Here is a 16,885-nt window from a genome sequence, read left to right as displayed (position 1 = left end):
TCTTTATTCTTAGGTCAAACAATATCATCACTGAATTGAAGAACGAGGTTACTGGTTGAAATACAAGTGCGGTGTGAGACAAATGTGGACGATAACACTTTGCAAATAAATTAATACAGAATAATTGTCTTTGCATAGTTCAGAAGTGAAAAGTAGGAGGCAGCAGTGCGCACGTGCTGTGAACTGACACACACCACCACAAAAACCCAAGTTCCTAGATGAACTCTTGCAGCTGCAAACAAAACAAAACAAACCAAAAATACCCCAAACCTTAGAGAGTGCTAACTATTAAAAACCAGGCAGAAAGGGAACTAATGAGCTTTTTTTTCTTTTTTCTTTTCTTTTTTTTTTTTTTAAACAGACATGCTGCAGAAGGAGTGTTTTCTCTACAGACAGCGATCCTTTTAGATAATTTGCCTTGGCATCCCGTAGCCTGTCATACCCGACTGTGATGCTCCTTTGTTGCTGCCCATCTGAAGGCCTATAACGTTCTGTCCCTGACGAAGCTGCTCTTCTGAAAATCCTCGTCGATTTTGCTGTGCTTTCCTGTCCAGATACACACAAAAAAAGCAACATACAGACATACTGTTATTATGTGTATGCCCAGAGGAACACGAAAATCAATCTGAAATTGGCTCATGTCAACAGATGTTCCCTCTGTAATGCAATATTTCATTCGAACCATCCCATGGGCTGGACAATACTGGCTGGGCTAATGGCTTTCCTGCAGTCAGAAGTGACTCTAGTCAAACCTGCAACACTTCAGACTTTCACTGGATCACTTACTCCAGAGTCCCAGGGAATTCGCCAGCAGCTGACAGGTAGAATGTTTATGTAGTGCTGTATATAAGGCTAATGATAGCGTTAATTTGTGTTCAGTCCTATTGCTCTTAGCAGCTGCAGTCCGTGGGATCTGATCAATGAGACGCTTACCTGTGCTGTAATACAAGTTGATACCCATCTAGAGCAACACTACAAATTGGTATAATTTAACTCAGTGGAGTAAATAAGAGCTAAATGTACCCAGAGAAACACTGGGACAGAGAAGCATCTTGTTCATTTTCGCAGAGTGGATGATGGTTGCCTGTAGGACAGAGTAATTGCTCTGTTGCCATTTCCAGATCTCCTCTAAGCAATAGACTTTGCCCTTTGCACCTGTGTCTTAACTGTATGACAGTCCTTTATCTTCTGTCAAAACACACTGACCACTTTTGTTTGGTGTTTCTGGTCTCTAAAGCCCTTTGGATCAATGAACCTTTGTGGGAGTTTAAAAGGAGCCTTTTTTCCCTGAGAATAGCACTGAGGGCCAAAATGGCAGCTAAGAAGAAGCACAAAAGTTTGTACTCTGCTGCCTAGTGAGAAACTGTTCATCTTGGATGAATCTTTCATTTGTATCAGGTAGGGAAAACAAGTCTTTTACAAGGGAGAAGGATCAGTCCATTGCTGCCAAATAAGCCGTAAGAATTGGCAGAGCCCCAGAATGAGGGAGGCTTCGATCAACCAGACTCTACTCCTGCCCAGGTACAATCCTCCTCCCTGCTGTGTCTGTTTGTCCTGGCATTAGGTTACCCTGCAATATTGTGTCGAGTTACAATTCTCCTTTTCTCCCCACCTCACCACCAGATGAGAATGCTAGATTAGGTGCCTGCTGTGATTGAAAACCATCGACTCAATCCCCTCTGTGAGGGTTTGATCCTGTACTGTGCTGAGCACCTTGGCTCGAGTCCAAAAAAGCACTTAAACTCTTTGCTAGGCTCACGGTGTTCAGGACATTGCAGAAGAACCCACGTCTGCATGAAAGCCCAGCAAACCAGATAGGTCTGCAGAAAACTAGTACTGACCTGTCATTTTTCAGAACAGGTCTCTGGTGTTAATGTATAGACTAACAAGAGGGCTTATTGAAGCCCATCACAGGCTTTCAGATCCCAGAGTTCTTGCCAGAAAGCATGCTGGTTTGGAAGGAGGCACACAGAACTTCAGGCACCTCAGAAAGTAACCCCCTCTCACTGCTGCTTAATTTCTTTTCCAGAATCCTTACACAGGCATCCAACTACTGCCAGGATCTCCAAGAGAGGATGTTTTTAGAACTACTCGTATTACCTAATTGAATCTCAGGTTCACTGCATCTGCCTTTATTTTAATTAAAATCCCAGGAACACATTCCATTTTTTTCTTTTTCTCTTTCCTCCTAGAATTTTCAGCTGTGTTGTAGAGAATTCCACAGAAAGTTGAAAAGTTAACTCTGAACAGGGAAAAAAATGAGAACTGCAAAGAAGAAATAAAAAGAGAGACTAAAAGGAAATCTGGATGTGCTAATAAAAGTTGATTACATAGATAGCTTGGATCATTTAGTGTTACGTTACCATCGTAAGCACCACATTTACTGTATGATGGTCTTACAGACAACAACACGTACTTACGATTTGCTTTTACGTTGGTGGAAGTGGCCTTAACTGAGACTGTAGAAAAATTGGTGCGGGCAACTCTATTCCCCTTCATGTCCTACCCTATTTCAAGTTCTGGTTAGCCTGTCTGCCATCACCTGGCATCACCCTTGCTGTGAATTGAGCCCTCCATGCAGATCTGTTAACTTTTGATGCCAACTTTGCACCAGTGCTTGTGGCCACCAAACCCCAAGATAACAAACAGCCATGGTCCATGAACCTTGCTGGGGCATGCTAGGAAGAGGGAATCAGGCCCGGTGGGGCTGGGTATGAGAGACACTAGCAATGGAAAGTTAAACAGCTTAGCTCAAGTGTGGGGGTATCTTAATCACTGTAGATCTCTGCATAGATACTCTCATTCCATTTAATCTTAACCTCTTTCAATTTAACCTAAGGCGATTAAGAATCAGCCTGAAAGCCCTGACTCATGACTTAACACTGGGTGGCAGTAAGGGGGCTCAATCTGCCTGAAAGGATGGGTAAGCTACTCAGAAAACAACCCTTGGTCCACCGTATGTTATTTCCTTATAGAAATAACATCAGTTTTCCTTAAGACAGTGGCTATAAAATGCCATTTTAGGGGCTGCAATAGATATGGATCGGCTATCCAAGCAGCACGGGCAGGACAGACAGCTACAGGAGAAGGGAAGTGATCACATCTTCCTTTATGCCAGTAAAAACTGTTCCCACTTACAATTAAAGAATCCAGATGAAAATTAATTCTTCCATGTAGGACTTTGTTTTAGTTACATAAAACAAATAAGCCTGTCTGGGTCATAGTGATTTCATGTCTGGTTTATATTAAAGCCTGTAACTGGATTTGAATTTTAAACCCAATTATATTTGACAAATACAAATCTCTTTGTGGACTGTATTAAGTTAATTTAAACTAATTTCACATAAAGAACGCATAGGAGTTTGCACTTATTCACCTAAAATTCAAGTCTCCCGTAGCCTCAGTTAACTTAACTTAAGGTTTAAGACAAACCAAGTGAAGTTTGCTTTGCTTTTGCTGAGCCTCACCTAGACACCAGAAAATCAAAGGAAACCGAAGACAAGCAGACAGCACTCTTTTTGCTAACGTGCCTTAGACATTTCAGCACAAGAAATATTCTTGTATGGTAGAATCTCATGGTCAATAGTATGCCTGCGGGGCAGGAGGGCTAACTGTGGGAGGATTTCTTTTTCTTCCTGTCCCTGCTTCTCAGCCTCCCAAGCCAAAACAAATGGAGTTTTAGAATAAATAAATAGCTTTTCCAAGGCAGAGAATTCTTTGCAGATCAGTGGTACTCCCCAAGAAAAAAGGTGGCTAGGAAATTAAATAATTTTTGGATTGGTGAAAAATGGAAAGAGGCTTCATGCCTTCTCTTTGCTCAGTAAAGGTGTTGCTTTAAGAGGGTTTGCTGACATCTATGATGGCCTTGTCTTCATTAGTCTTTCTGGCTGTTATCTGATGTGAGGCAAAAGCCCACCTTTCCTACCAGCTACTCTTATGAGACACATATCTGCATGGCTGCTGCCGTTTTTATTCTCTTTTCTTCATAAATTGATATAGAGGATTAGCTGAAGCTGCTAGATAGATGAACGTCATCAAAACTGGTGGCTGAATATGCTAAGTATTGTTGCTATCCTTCCAAGGAATAAGAGTCAGGGATGACATCAGTGGTCAAGAAAATTTTGTCTCTTCTTCAGTGATCAGTGCGGGCCCCTTGCACAGCAAGAGGGACATGCTACGATGGTGGTTGGATCAGGAACGCTGCCCTCCTCCCTGGGTGTGCTACCAAAAGCCAGCCATCCAGTACAGTCCCCACGCGTGTACACAAGTCCACAACAACACAGCCTGTAGCAGCCTCGTTGGAAAGGGGTGCCTCCAGGAGAAAACCAGACCTGGAGCCATGGGCAACACGCTCCTTAATCCTGGTGGCAGCAGTGCTTTTCCATCTCCAGGGCAGGAAGGATATGTAAAGTGTGGTGAGGAGGGCTGTATAAGAAAAGGCAGCAGCATGGCTGCACTACGCGGCTCCCCCAGGGCTCCTCCCCAGCAGTCCTGGTGTAACTTTCAGCTAACTAGTCCTGGTGAGACATCGACCTTGCAGTGATGCTGATAAAGTCAGGAACCAGTGAAAGGTAGAAAATGCTGCTGCCTGGTTGGGTCTTTGCTTCCCTCATCTAGACTCCAGAGTGAAAATCTCTCCATTACAAGGAAATTTTTGAAAGATTCTTACCTTCCTTTCCCAATAAATTTCCTTAAAGCCTAAAGGCATACAATATTACCAGCTTCCTTGGGAAGACAGCTCTGGGAAACTGTGCTTTGGATTTTACCTGTGAAACCAGGATGGATCCCCTTTGTAGCAGCCGTCGTCCTTGGTGACTGCCAAACTGCCTAGAGCCATTAAGGTTCTCTGCACTGCTGCCATGTCCTTCCCTAGAAAGTCAGACAATAAAATTAATACAAGAAATCCATGCACAACAAATGGCTTGGCACACTGATTAAAACTTTTATCCAATGCATTAACCAATTCCCTCAGCTCCCCTGGAAAAGTCCATTAACAGCATTATAAATGCTACCTTACAGTTGCTGAAACGGAGGTACCGACATGCAAGAGCTTATTAAAAGTCATCAAAGAGACAGTGTTAAAGCAAAACTTAACAACTCAGATATTTCCAGGTTTCCTTTAGCTATTTTAATGCCCTCCCCCACACTATCTTAAGCACTTCTACATAAAAATTTTGGCAAATTTTTCTCCCAAGAAGAGATCATTTTGGTGTACAAAGAACAGTCATATCCACAGTAAAACATGGCTGAAGGAGAACAAGGTGTTAAATTGTGCTGTGTCGCAGTTTCTTCACCTGAAAACTGGTCAGACTGATCCCACCGTTTAAGCCCTGGCATTTCCAGTCAGTCCCTGCGCTAACGGAGCTCACAGCAGTCCTGGAGAGCTCCTGTGCGCATAAATCATATTAGTCCTTCCCAATTTAAGCATCAAATCACCTCCCAAATCCTTCTTACACGTTTCTTTTCTCGGGCTGCCAAAAATGTAAGCTCTGCAGTTTCATACCTTCAGTTCCTGACGTCCAGTTCACCATTGTTTCACTTTCTCCCTCCCTATGTTACCTTGTTTGGTCACTCATTTCAAAAAGTCAGGGCTCATTGCATCTTTGGCCAAGTAAAAGTTACATATTTGGTCATCATTAGTTCTTCAGGCCCTCCGTAAACAACAGAAAGAGAAAAGCTGATCAGGGGATAATTTATCCCATCTGATTAGGGAGGGGTGAACTGGCCTATCACTTGCTTACAGGCACACCTTCCACCCAGTTGAAAATTCACCAGGTTTCCAAGAGGGCACCTTACACCTTTGAAATACAAGGCTCATTTTCAAGAAGTTTGCATTAAAAAAATGGTATCTCCTCCTCCTGTCTCTCCTTCCAAAATTAAGATAATAAATAAATTTTCCTTTCTGGTCAACATCTTTTGTTGATTCTTTCAGTGAATTTGGAAAAAAAAAAGACACGGACAATTTTTAAAAATGTAAGATTACTCTTTTTTTCTTAGTTCTTCACCTGAACTTTGTCACTTGGTGTAAAAAGGGCAGGGAACATAAGGACATCAGAGTCAGATAGACTTGTAACTTATTACCAAATCCAGATACGACAACTTTTGGAAAACTTTCTAGCAAAAATGATTTGCAGGACGTATTTCCAATTGTGTGAGGTGGTTAAGTTGTTGAAAATCTGTCTTTTGCCTCTCCCTTCTTCTGAGATCCTTCTGTAAGTGTTACTGTGACTCCCCTCCCTTTCTTTCTGTTTCAGTTCTTCCTCTTTCTTAAAATAATTCGTGTAGTTAACAGATCAGATTTTGACTGTAGGTTCTTCACATGGGAAAATAAGCAACTCATAAAAACATGAGATGCTAGAGACATGATGGTAACAGACTTCAGAAATACCTCCAGTAGACCAATATTAATGAAAACTGCTGTAACCAGCGGGAGTGTAGAGGGAAGTGAGCGTTGCACATTCTGTGTTTATGCTATGCATCACCCCGATTATAGGCAGGTGACGTTCAGGGCTTCTGTTTACACAAACCTAAATGTGAAACACACTGGCTGAGATGACGAAGACACCCTAAAGCTGAAAACAGCTAGCAGCTTCCAACTGTGGCCATCATACAGTCTATTAAAGTTTATAGCAATCCTATCTGCAGGGGACCGTTTGCTCAGAAAATAAATTGTCAGCCATCCAGAACCCTCCTTTTACTGTATTTGTTAAGGCAAACTGCATCAGACGGGGTCCTTGCTTACGAGGGCAGCTGAGGAGCTGACATCTCACACACGTACACAGGCGCACGCGGAAGAGTGCGAGGCAGAGATGCTCAGAGCTCCCCGAAGCAGCAGATGTACCATATGCTGCGGCAGATGCCGCACACAACGTCCTTGGGATGCCTCTCGTATAATAAGGAGCGCAGCAATGGACTGGGATGAAGAGGGACGTGAAGGAGGATTTAGAAGTGAATGGGCTGCATAATGACGATGAGCGCAGAAAAACAGAAAAAGGAACAAAAGACGGGTAGCGAAATATGATGACGAGCCTCGCGGGGCCATCTGGCAGCCCCCCACGCTCCGTGCTTGGCTCTGCTTTATTTGTCACTGGCGAGTGGGAGACGCCGCGGGGAAAAGCAGAGCGAGTGGGAGCCGAGTGCCACGTGACAAAACAAAGCCACGGCCGCGGCTCTGCTTTGCAGAAAGCCTCTTGCTGCACGTGAGGGGTGCTGCGGGTGAGGGAAGACCCCAAACCCAAATCTGGTGACATTTGTCCCCCTACAGCAAAGGATACAAGGGGCTCGGTGGTCAGCATAAAAAGGGCTGTGAAATCTCCACTGAGAAAGTCACCTTTACAGTGCAGCCACCTGACAGAAGGGATAAGCTGCGTTTTCCCAAGCCAGGCTTGACTGGCATGGCAGAAAATTGCGGTCGTCACTGCCTTCCCTCATCCCCAGGACTCGCTCATCGGAAACCCGGTGGGCCACCTGCCCAGCCCCCAGTCACAGCCGCCCAGAGTCCTGCTGCTGGTACCCACGCCCGTGGCGTTTCTTCTGCTTCTTGAACGTCCTCTGCAGAGTGCTTTGAATAGCACAGCCTCGTAGAGGATCTTGGCACTGCAGGTACAAGGAGAAAGGGGCCTCTGGTCACTCCTGATGCTAAGCCTTTCTCTTTGGGGGGAACCTAGCCGGAGGGCCTTCTCCTCCAGGTCCAGAAAGAGGACGGTTCAGACCCAAAGATGGAGAACTGTTCTGCACAGTATTTCTGAAACACTGTTTTGTAGAGGCTGAACAAGTACCCAGAGGTACAGCTGCCTCTTGCCTGCCTAAAAATATGCTGGGGAGACATCTGTAAAAAACATTGAACATAATAGCTTGGATTAGGGAAAGCTGCTCAGCACAGCACATTTAAGTAAGAAAGGACCGAAAGAGAAGTGATACTTCTCCTGGACTAAGAAGTCGCAGAGATGAAGAAAAATGCAGCAGATGGACTGAGTGAGTTTGGAAAAGCCAACAGCAGATTGCATCCTCAAACATTTTCATTAATCATTACTAAGAATTTCAAAGCAAAAGCTCTCGGAAAACAATTAGTGCCAGAGAAAAGCTGTTTTTCAGTCACACGTACTTTTCTTTCCCTATAAACATACATTGACATCTCCTCTCTTTCCGAAGAGGTTATGGCCTGAAGAGTAGGAACGCTGTAATTACGAAATAATGAAAACGAGACTGTCCTTTCTGTCCAGCTAATGCATCCAGGTTCAGACGATTCAGCCCTGAAGCAGCACAGATGCCAGAGGTCAGAGTTATGGTTAGACACAAAAAGCTTGCAGTGACTCACTGCTGGAGAGACATACTGTTTCATCTCAGCACTGAAATGAGCAGCAGGAGGGATGAAAAGGGAGTGGGAAAGTGAGGAAACACTGATTAGTTTTGGGAAGTCCTAAAATAACAGCGGAGAAAAGTCTTGTATGTCACCCTCCTAGTTTGTGAGTTGTGTTTTGACTTCCTGCCCTCTGGAAGTTACGAGCTTCTTTCCTTATTTCTGTTGAGAAAAGGTGATGAGTGCAAGGAAAAGAAACAAGGAAAGAGCCACCATCATTAGGAGCTGCTTGTCTTCAAAGCAAGTCCTTTTCATCAGAAGGATCAATGTACCTACTTTCATTTGCCTAGTGTGAAGCCGTTATGAGATGCAAAAGACTGCAAAGAACAGCATCTGCAATGAGCTATTATCATCCCTTACAAGATAGATGGAGCTTCTCTTTCAGCAGCCTGCTAGGCTGAGAGGGGGGAGGGTGTTACTTTAGGGAAGTGGAAATCCCTTCCTTTAAGACATTTAAAAGTAGCTTGGATGAAATGCTGAAGACTGAACTGGAAGAAACTAACCTGCCCTTGTGCCCAAAGGCAGGATTTGTCAAGCAAATCTGGCACCCTGGGAACATTACAGATCCCAGCAACTCCAGCTGTCAGTATATTCTTCCCCTCTAACCCATCTGCAAAGACACCCTGTGTCTTTCATTCCTTGAGCTGTCCTTCAGAGGAGTGATCTCTTCCATGTATCCTGACAGCCTGTGAAAAGAGACCCCACTTTTTTCGATCCACATATGTTCCTACACAAACTATATGACCAGCTTTCTCAATGGATTGTTTTCCTCTTTGCACTGATTCATACTCAGGGCAGATTTTTGACCCTTTCACCGCCCCACTGCTGTCCTTGTTTTGAACCCTCACACAAAACATTTTGCATCACCTTGTCTGGAGAGATGCAGGACATACAGTGTATTCAGTTAGAGCACCAGGAAGAGATGCATCACCACAGAAGTGGGCAAAACCAGTCCTACGAATGCACAAATGAGTCAGCTCTTCAGGAACAAGAACACGCAGTTTCTACTCCGAGCATGGGATGGAGACAGCCTTCACCTGGGTTACTGCAAAACCACAAGGGCATTCTGCATTTTTTTTCTGTTGCCATAGTGACCTCTCTAAAAAGACTGTATCCTTACAGAGATATGTTCAGCTAACATGGTGTTAGCAGCGAGTTTTGCATCGTGCTAGTCATGAATGATCCCTCATAAGCTCCACAGAGGTATATATGCTCCTGGGAATGCATTTTATAGCCCTAATTTAAGCTTTGCTTATAATTTGAAAACTGCAATAAAATCCTGACATCAGAAAATAAGGGTTTTCCCTATTTGCTATTAGAAGCTACTTACTTGGAAACAATTAGCATAGAGAACATTCGTTTTATTAGGTCTGTGGATTTCTATCAGAATGATGAGCTCTTGGATAACACATGAGCTTGGAAAGGCTCCGTTATGCCCTCAGGGCGATATAAATCCCTCAGAGGAAACAATGCACCACCGGAAGGACATGGTAATGAGGTAAGGCAAACAGAAACAAAAGATAATTACATTAGAGAATATGCCTTAGACAAAATGCACCATTACAACACATCAAAGAAAAGTAAAATGAAGACTGTAAGCTAACTTCCAGTTTATTATTTTTACCTTCCCATAAATCCACTGTCTGGAAAATATCTGTTGTTCTTACTCCGTAGATTTCAGCAGCTTTTAAGAACTGAGAAATTTGTTCCATCTGCTTGAAAGCCATTTTTGATTCAGAGATCTTTGCAATGGGCTCATTTCCCTTTGGATGTAAACTGTTTATTAGCTTGCATAACAGCTGAGAGATAAATACAGAAACAGAATTAGAAAGCTGTCACCAAACTAGAAGGCAATTTCTGCACATGAAATGATGCTGCAAAATGCTTTTGACCTGGCCAGTTTCTGTCAGGGACATAATTTCTTCAATTAGAAACAAAGAAGGAAGTTGATAATAATCAAAGTGTATTAGAAATGCATCAAAGCTTTCCTTAACTGATGGCAATAGCCTGAACATATAAATCCTAATCTGCTAGAAACAACAAAGCAATCACTGGTAAAGGTTATGTAACAACTGACAGAGAAGAAACCACATGCCCGAGCCAAAAAAATAAGCAATGTCAATTGAAATATTGTTAAAGTCACTTTGGCAGAGATTCAATGATTAGCGTATTCTTACAGCCCACTGCAAACAGCAGCATCTGCCTGTTGTTCAATAAACCAATGGAATACAATGTTTTAGCTACAGAATTATTCCCAAGAAGAAAACAGTTTTGACATAACCTAATCCTTCAATTTTTCTATATCTCTTCACCTTTCCCTGTCAACACTGATTATTTCTTAAAGAGAAAAGCATATATCTGATTTTAAAACAGATCTCATTTAACTGCATGAGAAAAGGTGCTGAGGGAATGAGTCATAGTCATATATAACATGCATGACTCATAAGAATCATAAGTACTGTATTAATCCCAGTGCACTAGTAGAATAATTATCTTCTGAAATGAAGATTCCTGGTCAAAAGGAAATAAATCAGATGCTAAGATACATATTTCTGCACTGCCCATGAGCTTTGACCAAACGAAGACAGAAAATAAGGACACTGTGCATATAAACACATGCAAGTATACAACTGCACAAAACACTTACTGTTCCATCCATCAACCAGGTCTGAAAATGCTGCCTTCCAGGAGGAGGGTGCTCTATCTGCTCTCCACACTGTACAATAATCCAGTTCACCAGCCTAGACTCTAATTCCGGGTCATATTTCTGTTCAATCTTTTCCTGAACTTCTCGGCTTAAGCCATAGCTTGGTCCTCTGTTAGCCATCTCTGGAATCAAAGCAGAACTCACTTAGTGGGTAGAGTCCTGATCTGCGGTTCTGAAGTACGGACCGGAAAATTAAAGAATATAAGAGTGAGCAGCCTGCCCTATACGTTAGACAGTTGAACAGATGTTCATCAACACTGAAAGTAACTGTATGGCACCGGTTATAGCTGTTCTGCAAAACAGGGGAGGGATCAAAGAGGGAATATCCTTTTCCAAAAGCACAAATCAGCTATAACATTATTTTAAAAAAGAAGGGAAAAACAGAACTCCCCCCTGCCCAACCACAAAAACAGAAGAAGAAAAGCAAGATTTAAAACAGAGTAGGTATTAAAGAGAGGCTTCTGCTATGTTTACAGAGAATACAATATAGTTCTCAGATCAATGTTAAAGCTGCCTGCAAATCCAAAAGCACTTTAAAATTGCCTACCTAATACTTGCTAATGAGAAGAAGGTTGTACATGGGAGCTCAAGCAATCCGATTAAAGATGCAGTCAGGGTCTTCCTCAGCAGAGATGCAGGGATGGATATCCAGAGCACAGCGAGCTGAAAAGCCGTGATGAATTTAAGAGACGAAGGCTGCCACAATGCCGTGCTGCTGCTGCAGCATCGTGGTTTGAAGAACGGTGTATTGATTTGATTTTCCTCACATATGAGGAGGGTCAAAGCAGGGGCGTTGCTAAGAGCCATTAAAGAGGCCTGCCTACTCAGTCACAGCCTGGGGATCCTGTTTATCTCGCCCATCTGCAGCCTGTTTTCACGCATGTTTCCTCAGCCTTGCGCTGTTCACCCTCCAGGCTCAGTTTTACTCCACCTAGTCTGCATCAACCCCAACCGCACCAAGCATCCCAGTTAGAAGCCAGGCAGTTAGAAGTACAAACAGAGGGACTTCACCGGACTTCATTCTGCTAAACGAAGGTAACAGAAATTACTACACATCTCGTTTATTTTTAATCACAAAGCAGAAGCAAAACCTTTTTCTCCGTTCTGCATCACGATGTTAACAGGCTTACAGCATGAAAAGCAATTTCTCCTCTTCCTCATTCAAGTGCTGAAAAAAGTTTCAACAAGGGGACAACAGGATGAAATGTCAAGGAAGAGAAGGCAGGTAGTAGAATGGTATTATCACCCTATTGTTAGTATGTATTAGGCTATCAAATAGTGCAATAGTGTCCCGAGAAAACAACTTGAACCACTAAAACCAAGGGGAAATCACTGAAAACTAGGAAACCTACTATAAAGCACAAGGATCGTGTTTTCTGCTGGTATGAGTCAGCATACCTCTGGTGAGAGCACGAGAGCTATACCTGTGCACGGTCGTTTAAATTCTGATTATACCACTGCTGACAGGAGAGGAGAGGGAGAGAGTTAAGACAAGAGACTTCTCTTCTGGTCTCATTTGTATAGATTTATCCTTTACTAAATAAAATCATTTTGCTCCTCTCTTTCATCCATGCTGCAGTATCTACCCTGCTATGAAATAGTTCCCTTTCGGCAAACGATTCATGTGCAGCTTGAAATGCAAGGAAGTCGATGAACCTGAGGTGGATACGCGATCAGCTTTGCCAACAAAAGTCCTCCTGCTGCATTTAAAAAGAAAATAAAAAGGAGTAAAGGAATACAGCTCCTTGTTTATCTGTCTCATAATGGCCTCTTCATCCATTACTTTCTCATTTTAAGACCATGAATTCTCCGATTTATATGGCTTTGGATGCTTCTGGGCTTGAGCAGACTCAAGAGATGAAAAATTTAATAGATGACCCAATTTACTGTTGTCCTCCACAGGCATTTCATTTAGTGCTTTCTCTTCTTTGCACTGGTAGTTTTAAAACTCTATGAAATATTTGATTACATAACTCAGAGCGTGCTACGTGACAGGGCCGTCACTTGAGCACTTTCCATCCCAGCGAACACGCTGTTGAAGGCACAGCAAAATGCGCAGGAACCAAGACTGCGAACCAAGCCTGGAGATCAGAGGAGGAGTAAATTGCAGCTGCAACAGTAAAAGGCAGTACATTAATTTTACATCCTTTCCATTCAAGCAACTGTTAAGGGCCAAGCCTTATGTTCTTCAGCCAGTTCCACAAAGAATAAGCAGCTTTGTTTTGCATTTTCAGATCTTTTTGTGTTCTTCTGTTTAGAAGGGAGCTACCTAGGCTGCTTGGCTGCTTCTGGTCACACTAGGGTGCTCACTAGCAACGAGGTATCATGAAAGCCACCAACCTTTGCATCAGCCTCTGACCCTGTTTCCTAACTTGGGGGCAGGGATGGGTAATTTAACTCTCCTAAGCTGCAGAGCAGAGGTCTCCTCCTTCACAGATGTTGGCTATGCAACCTGTTCTCGAGGGACTGTTCCGTACTGTGAAAGCTGAAAGGCAAGCTTGGTCATCAACATCAATTTTTAATAAGGCCTTGAAAACCAGGAAAGCTGCAGAAGATTGGAAAAATGCCAGCCCCCCACCAATATTTCCAAAGCACAAGTAATCAAATCATAAGCCTGCTTCTGTGCCATCAATCCTGGGAAAAACAATGGAATGAATTTTTTTTTTTTTTAAAGCGATAGTGTTGATGCAATTTACTAAAAGCTCTGTAATATATTAGAGTTGGCTACTGCACGACACGTTGATTAGGGAACTAAACTGATTCCAAAATAACATGACACATTAAAGACATTAAAGCTGGCTAACTAGTAGGTCCTATGACAAAACTAACTGAAAAATCACTACTGATTGTGTATATTTTTATTCCATTTGTGTAAGAATGTGTTCCCAGGCCTGAACTATTTAATAAGTTATCAGAAGTCACAAAAAAAACCACAAGACTCCTAAGCAGATCCCAGCTCATGCAAGCTGTGATGAATAAACAACAAAGATAAAGAAAACTGATTGAAAGCAGTCTACCCAGAAGCAGGCAAAATTGTATCTCATTGCAGCCAAAGTCTAGCCATCGTCGGAAAAGCGCACTCTGCCCTATGAAACAGCAGATGCGAAAAGAATAAATGCAGAAGGTGATGGAAGACAGGCAGGTGGGCACAGATGCTGGATAAAACACTGTGACCAAAGGGCTTGGCTGAATAAAACGTGGGAGGTGCAATAGCAATGGGAATGTCACATCCAGTTCTGACAATCACTCTCCAGAAAAAGTGGTGAAAGAATGAAGTTAATGCAAATAGTCACTCCAGTAACCAGAGGATTGAAAATTAGAGCCTTTACAGTAACCACTTCAGAAGGATTATCTGTTTAGCTCACCAACACCAATGTTAAGAAATGGCAAGCACATGAGGTTACAAAGCAAAGAAGAACTGAAGGAACTCGATGTCCTTCTGCTGGACACAGGCATGTTAAAGCTTGATGACTGGAAATGCGATGTGGAAGAAAGTGGCAGGTTTTCACCAGCAAAGGTACTACCATTAGAACACTGCGCCTTCTGCTTCCAATGGATTTTGTCCTCTCACTCTTCTTGGTAACACAAGATTGGAATTTATGACCAAAAATAGAGGTGAAGCTTGAATACTTGAAGTAGGATTTCATGCTTGTAAGTGCTATAGCTCATCTTATACTTTCAGGTAATCACAATATTGCCCTAAAAATTTTAAAATCTTTGTAAATCTATAAACAAATCCTGCCAACAACAACAAAACCAACATTAATTAGCTCAGTACCTACCTTTAGATCCAGGGTAACTTGACAGCTTTCTATGTCTTCCAACTGCAACACAGAGGGAAAAGTACAATTTATCCTGCTACAGAGCAACCCTTCACCTTTGTTAGATTCACTGTTTGGCAATTCACTCCTCAGAAAGAGCCTGGTATTTCAGCCATCCCAAAGCATTATCTTTCAAAGTATGCGGAGTCAATTCCCATTAGACAAAGCTATCCAGCAATATTAGGAACTCCAGGCTCTGTTTCCCAGGTCTGCCACTGTGCACTAACAAACATTTCATAACTAAGTCAAAAAATAAAAAAAAAATCAGGAAATTTTTCAAAGCTGTAAACCAGTTCACATCACCTGCCTTCACAAGGAAACTTCTGACGGGCTGTTGAAAGGTGGTCCCTGCACACACACCTATGTCACGATGTCGTATTCTCTAGAGTTGCAGAGGACGTCAAGGTTCAGTACAAACTCGGTGCAAGTAGAGGGCCTTCTCCGAGAGCTGCGAGGCCGGGGAAGTGCTCTGCAGACTCCTGGTTTTAATCATGGCCTTGCTTTGTCAAAACGTACCCGGAGATGTTCTACACAGACAGAAGAAGGGGAAAAAAACCCTATTGGAATATTGCCATCTTTTTTAACTGTGCAAAACGGGTGGCAGAGATATCAGAACTGGAGGACAACACTAATTTAAAAAATTCTAACTTCCCCGTTAATTTTAAATCTAAAGTCCAGAGAGCCTCGAAGATAAAAGTGCTAACTTGAGCAATTATCTTGTCTTTCACCTGCGGAAGGGTTTCTTTGCCAGCTCTGAAGATGTTAAGCCCCAAGCAAGTCCGTAGTTTGAACACCTCAAATTTGAGATTAAAAGCAAAGTAATTCAGCAAGGAAAGATGGACCTTCCTATTTGTGGGACAGAACAGAATGCACTGAAACTCTGGTCTGCAGAGCAAGGCAGCTCCTAAGGCTGCCATGACCAGAAGCATTTCTGGGATTTATAAGTCATTAACCACCTCCCAGGCAGCTTGCCAGCAGAAACAGTTACCACTTCCCACTGGAAACCAACTCCTGTGGATGTAATTGCTAGCATTCCTGATATTCAAGATGACCTTGAAGGTAAATTGTGCATTTTAATTCTCAGGATCTTTTAAGTCTTGTGCTGGATTGACAGACTCCTTGAAAGCAAACCAACACATTTCATCCTATCAATTTTTTATCTGTGCCTAACAAAAACAATACCTTCGGAGAGCTACTTTGGTTTGAAAATTACACATTACAATACACATTTACCAGAAGAACAGAAAAGAAGTAACGTCTTTATTTTACTGAAACGTAGGTCAAAACAGACAGCAAGATTTACAAACAAATAAACAAAAGAGATCAAATCCCCTAACTAAATAAATGCTGCTTGTTACGACTAAGGATTCAGCTTAGCTGTCAGGGACTTTTTCAAAATTTACGCTCCTAAGGACCAGCACACCCTGGAACGCTTTCTGCCAGCAAACCATATGCAATACAGAAGCAAAGGAGAGGATTCTCCTAAGGCTCAGACCTGATCCCAGGCAGTCTGTGTCCTTCAGGCATTGCTTTTCCAGGACCAAAGTCTGGGCAGGCCATTCACATCACTCCAAACTTTAAGGGTGCTACTGTTCAGCATACCTTTGCCACCCCGACAGGCAGCAGTGACCTTCTCACATTGCCACGTGGGAGGCAAGTGGACAACATGATGCAGGTCAGAAGGCCCCAAAAGAACACCACCTTTCATGTGCTAGCCTAAAAACATTTTAAATTTGTATTTTAGTATAGAATCAAGTGACTAGAAGTTTTAGCAGCTGTCACTTGCTTGTCATTCCAAATATAAATGCAGAGCTAGCCAAAGCTCCTTGCCAACACATAACGAGACGCTGTAGCAGGCTGAGAACACGTTCCTCACCCCTGAGCAGGTCACAAGCTACAATTACTGCGTCATACGGAGGACACCTATTTCTCTTTAATGGAACAGAAGCATTGGACCATATAACATACATATGCAGGACTTGAATGAGAAATACAAGG

At 42.7% G+C, this 16,885-nt stretch overlaps 1 protein-coding gene across 1 annotated transcript; it reads right to left on the bottom strand.

The window, feature by feature from the left end:
* Positions 1-399: 399 nt before the first annotated feature.
* TAGLN3 (transgelin 3) lies at positions 400-11,186 on the bottom strand. Its single transcript, XM_009993162.2, has 4 exons — positions 11,007-11,186; positions 9,984-10,158; positions 4,767-4,869; positions 400-546 (listed from the first exon to the last, which is right to left on the bottom strand). The coding sequence occupies exons 1-4, from the start codon at positions 11,184-11,186 to the stop codon at positions 405-407; spliced, it is 600 nt and encodes a 199-aa protein (XP_009991464.1). The 3' UTR covers positions 400-404.
* Between the last annotated feature and the right edge of the window lie 5,699 nt (positions 11,187-16,885).

The sequence above is a fragment of the Tauraco erythrolophus genome, chromosome 1 (assembly GCF_009769465.1).
Source record: "Tauraco erythrolophus isolate bTauEry1 chromosome 1, bTauEry1.pri, whole genome shotgun sequence".
Lineage (NCBI taxonomy): Eukaryota > Metazoa > Chordata > Aves > Musophagiformes > Musophagidae > Tauraco > Tauraco erythrolophus.
This window is presented reverse-complemented; position numbering and strand designations above follow the sequence as displayed.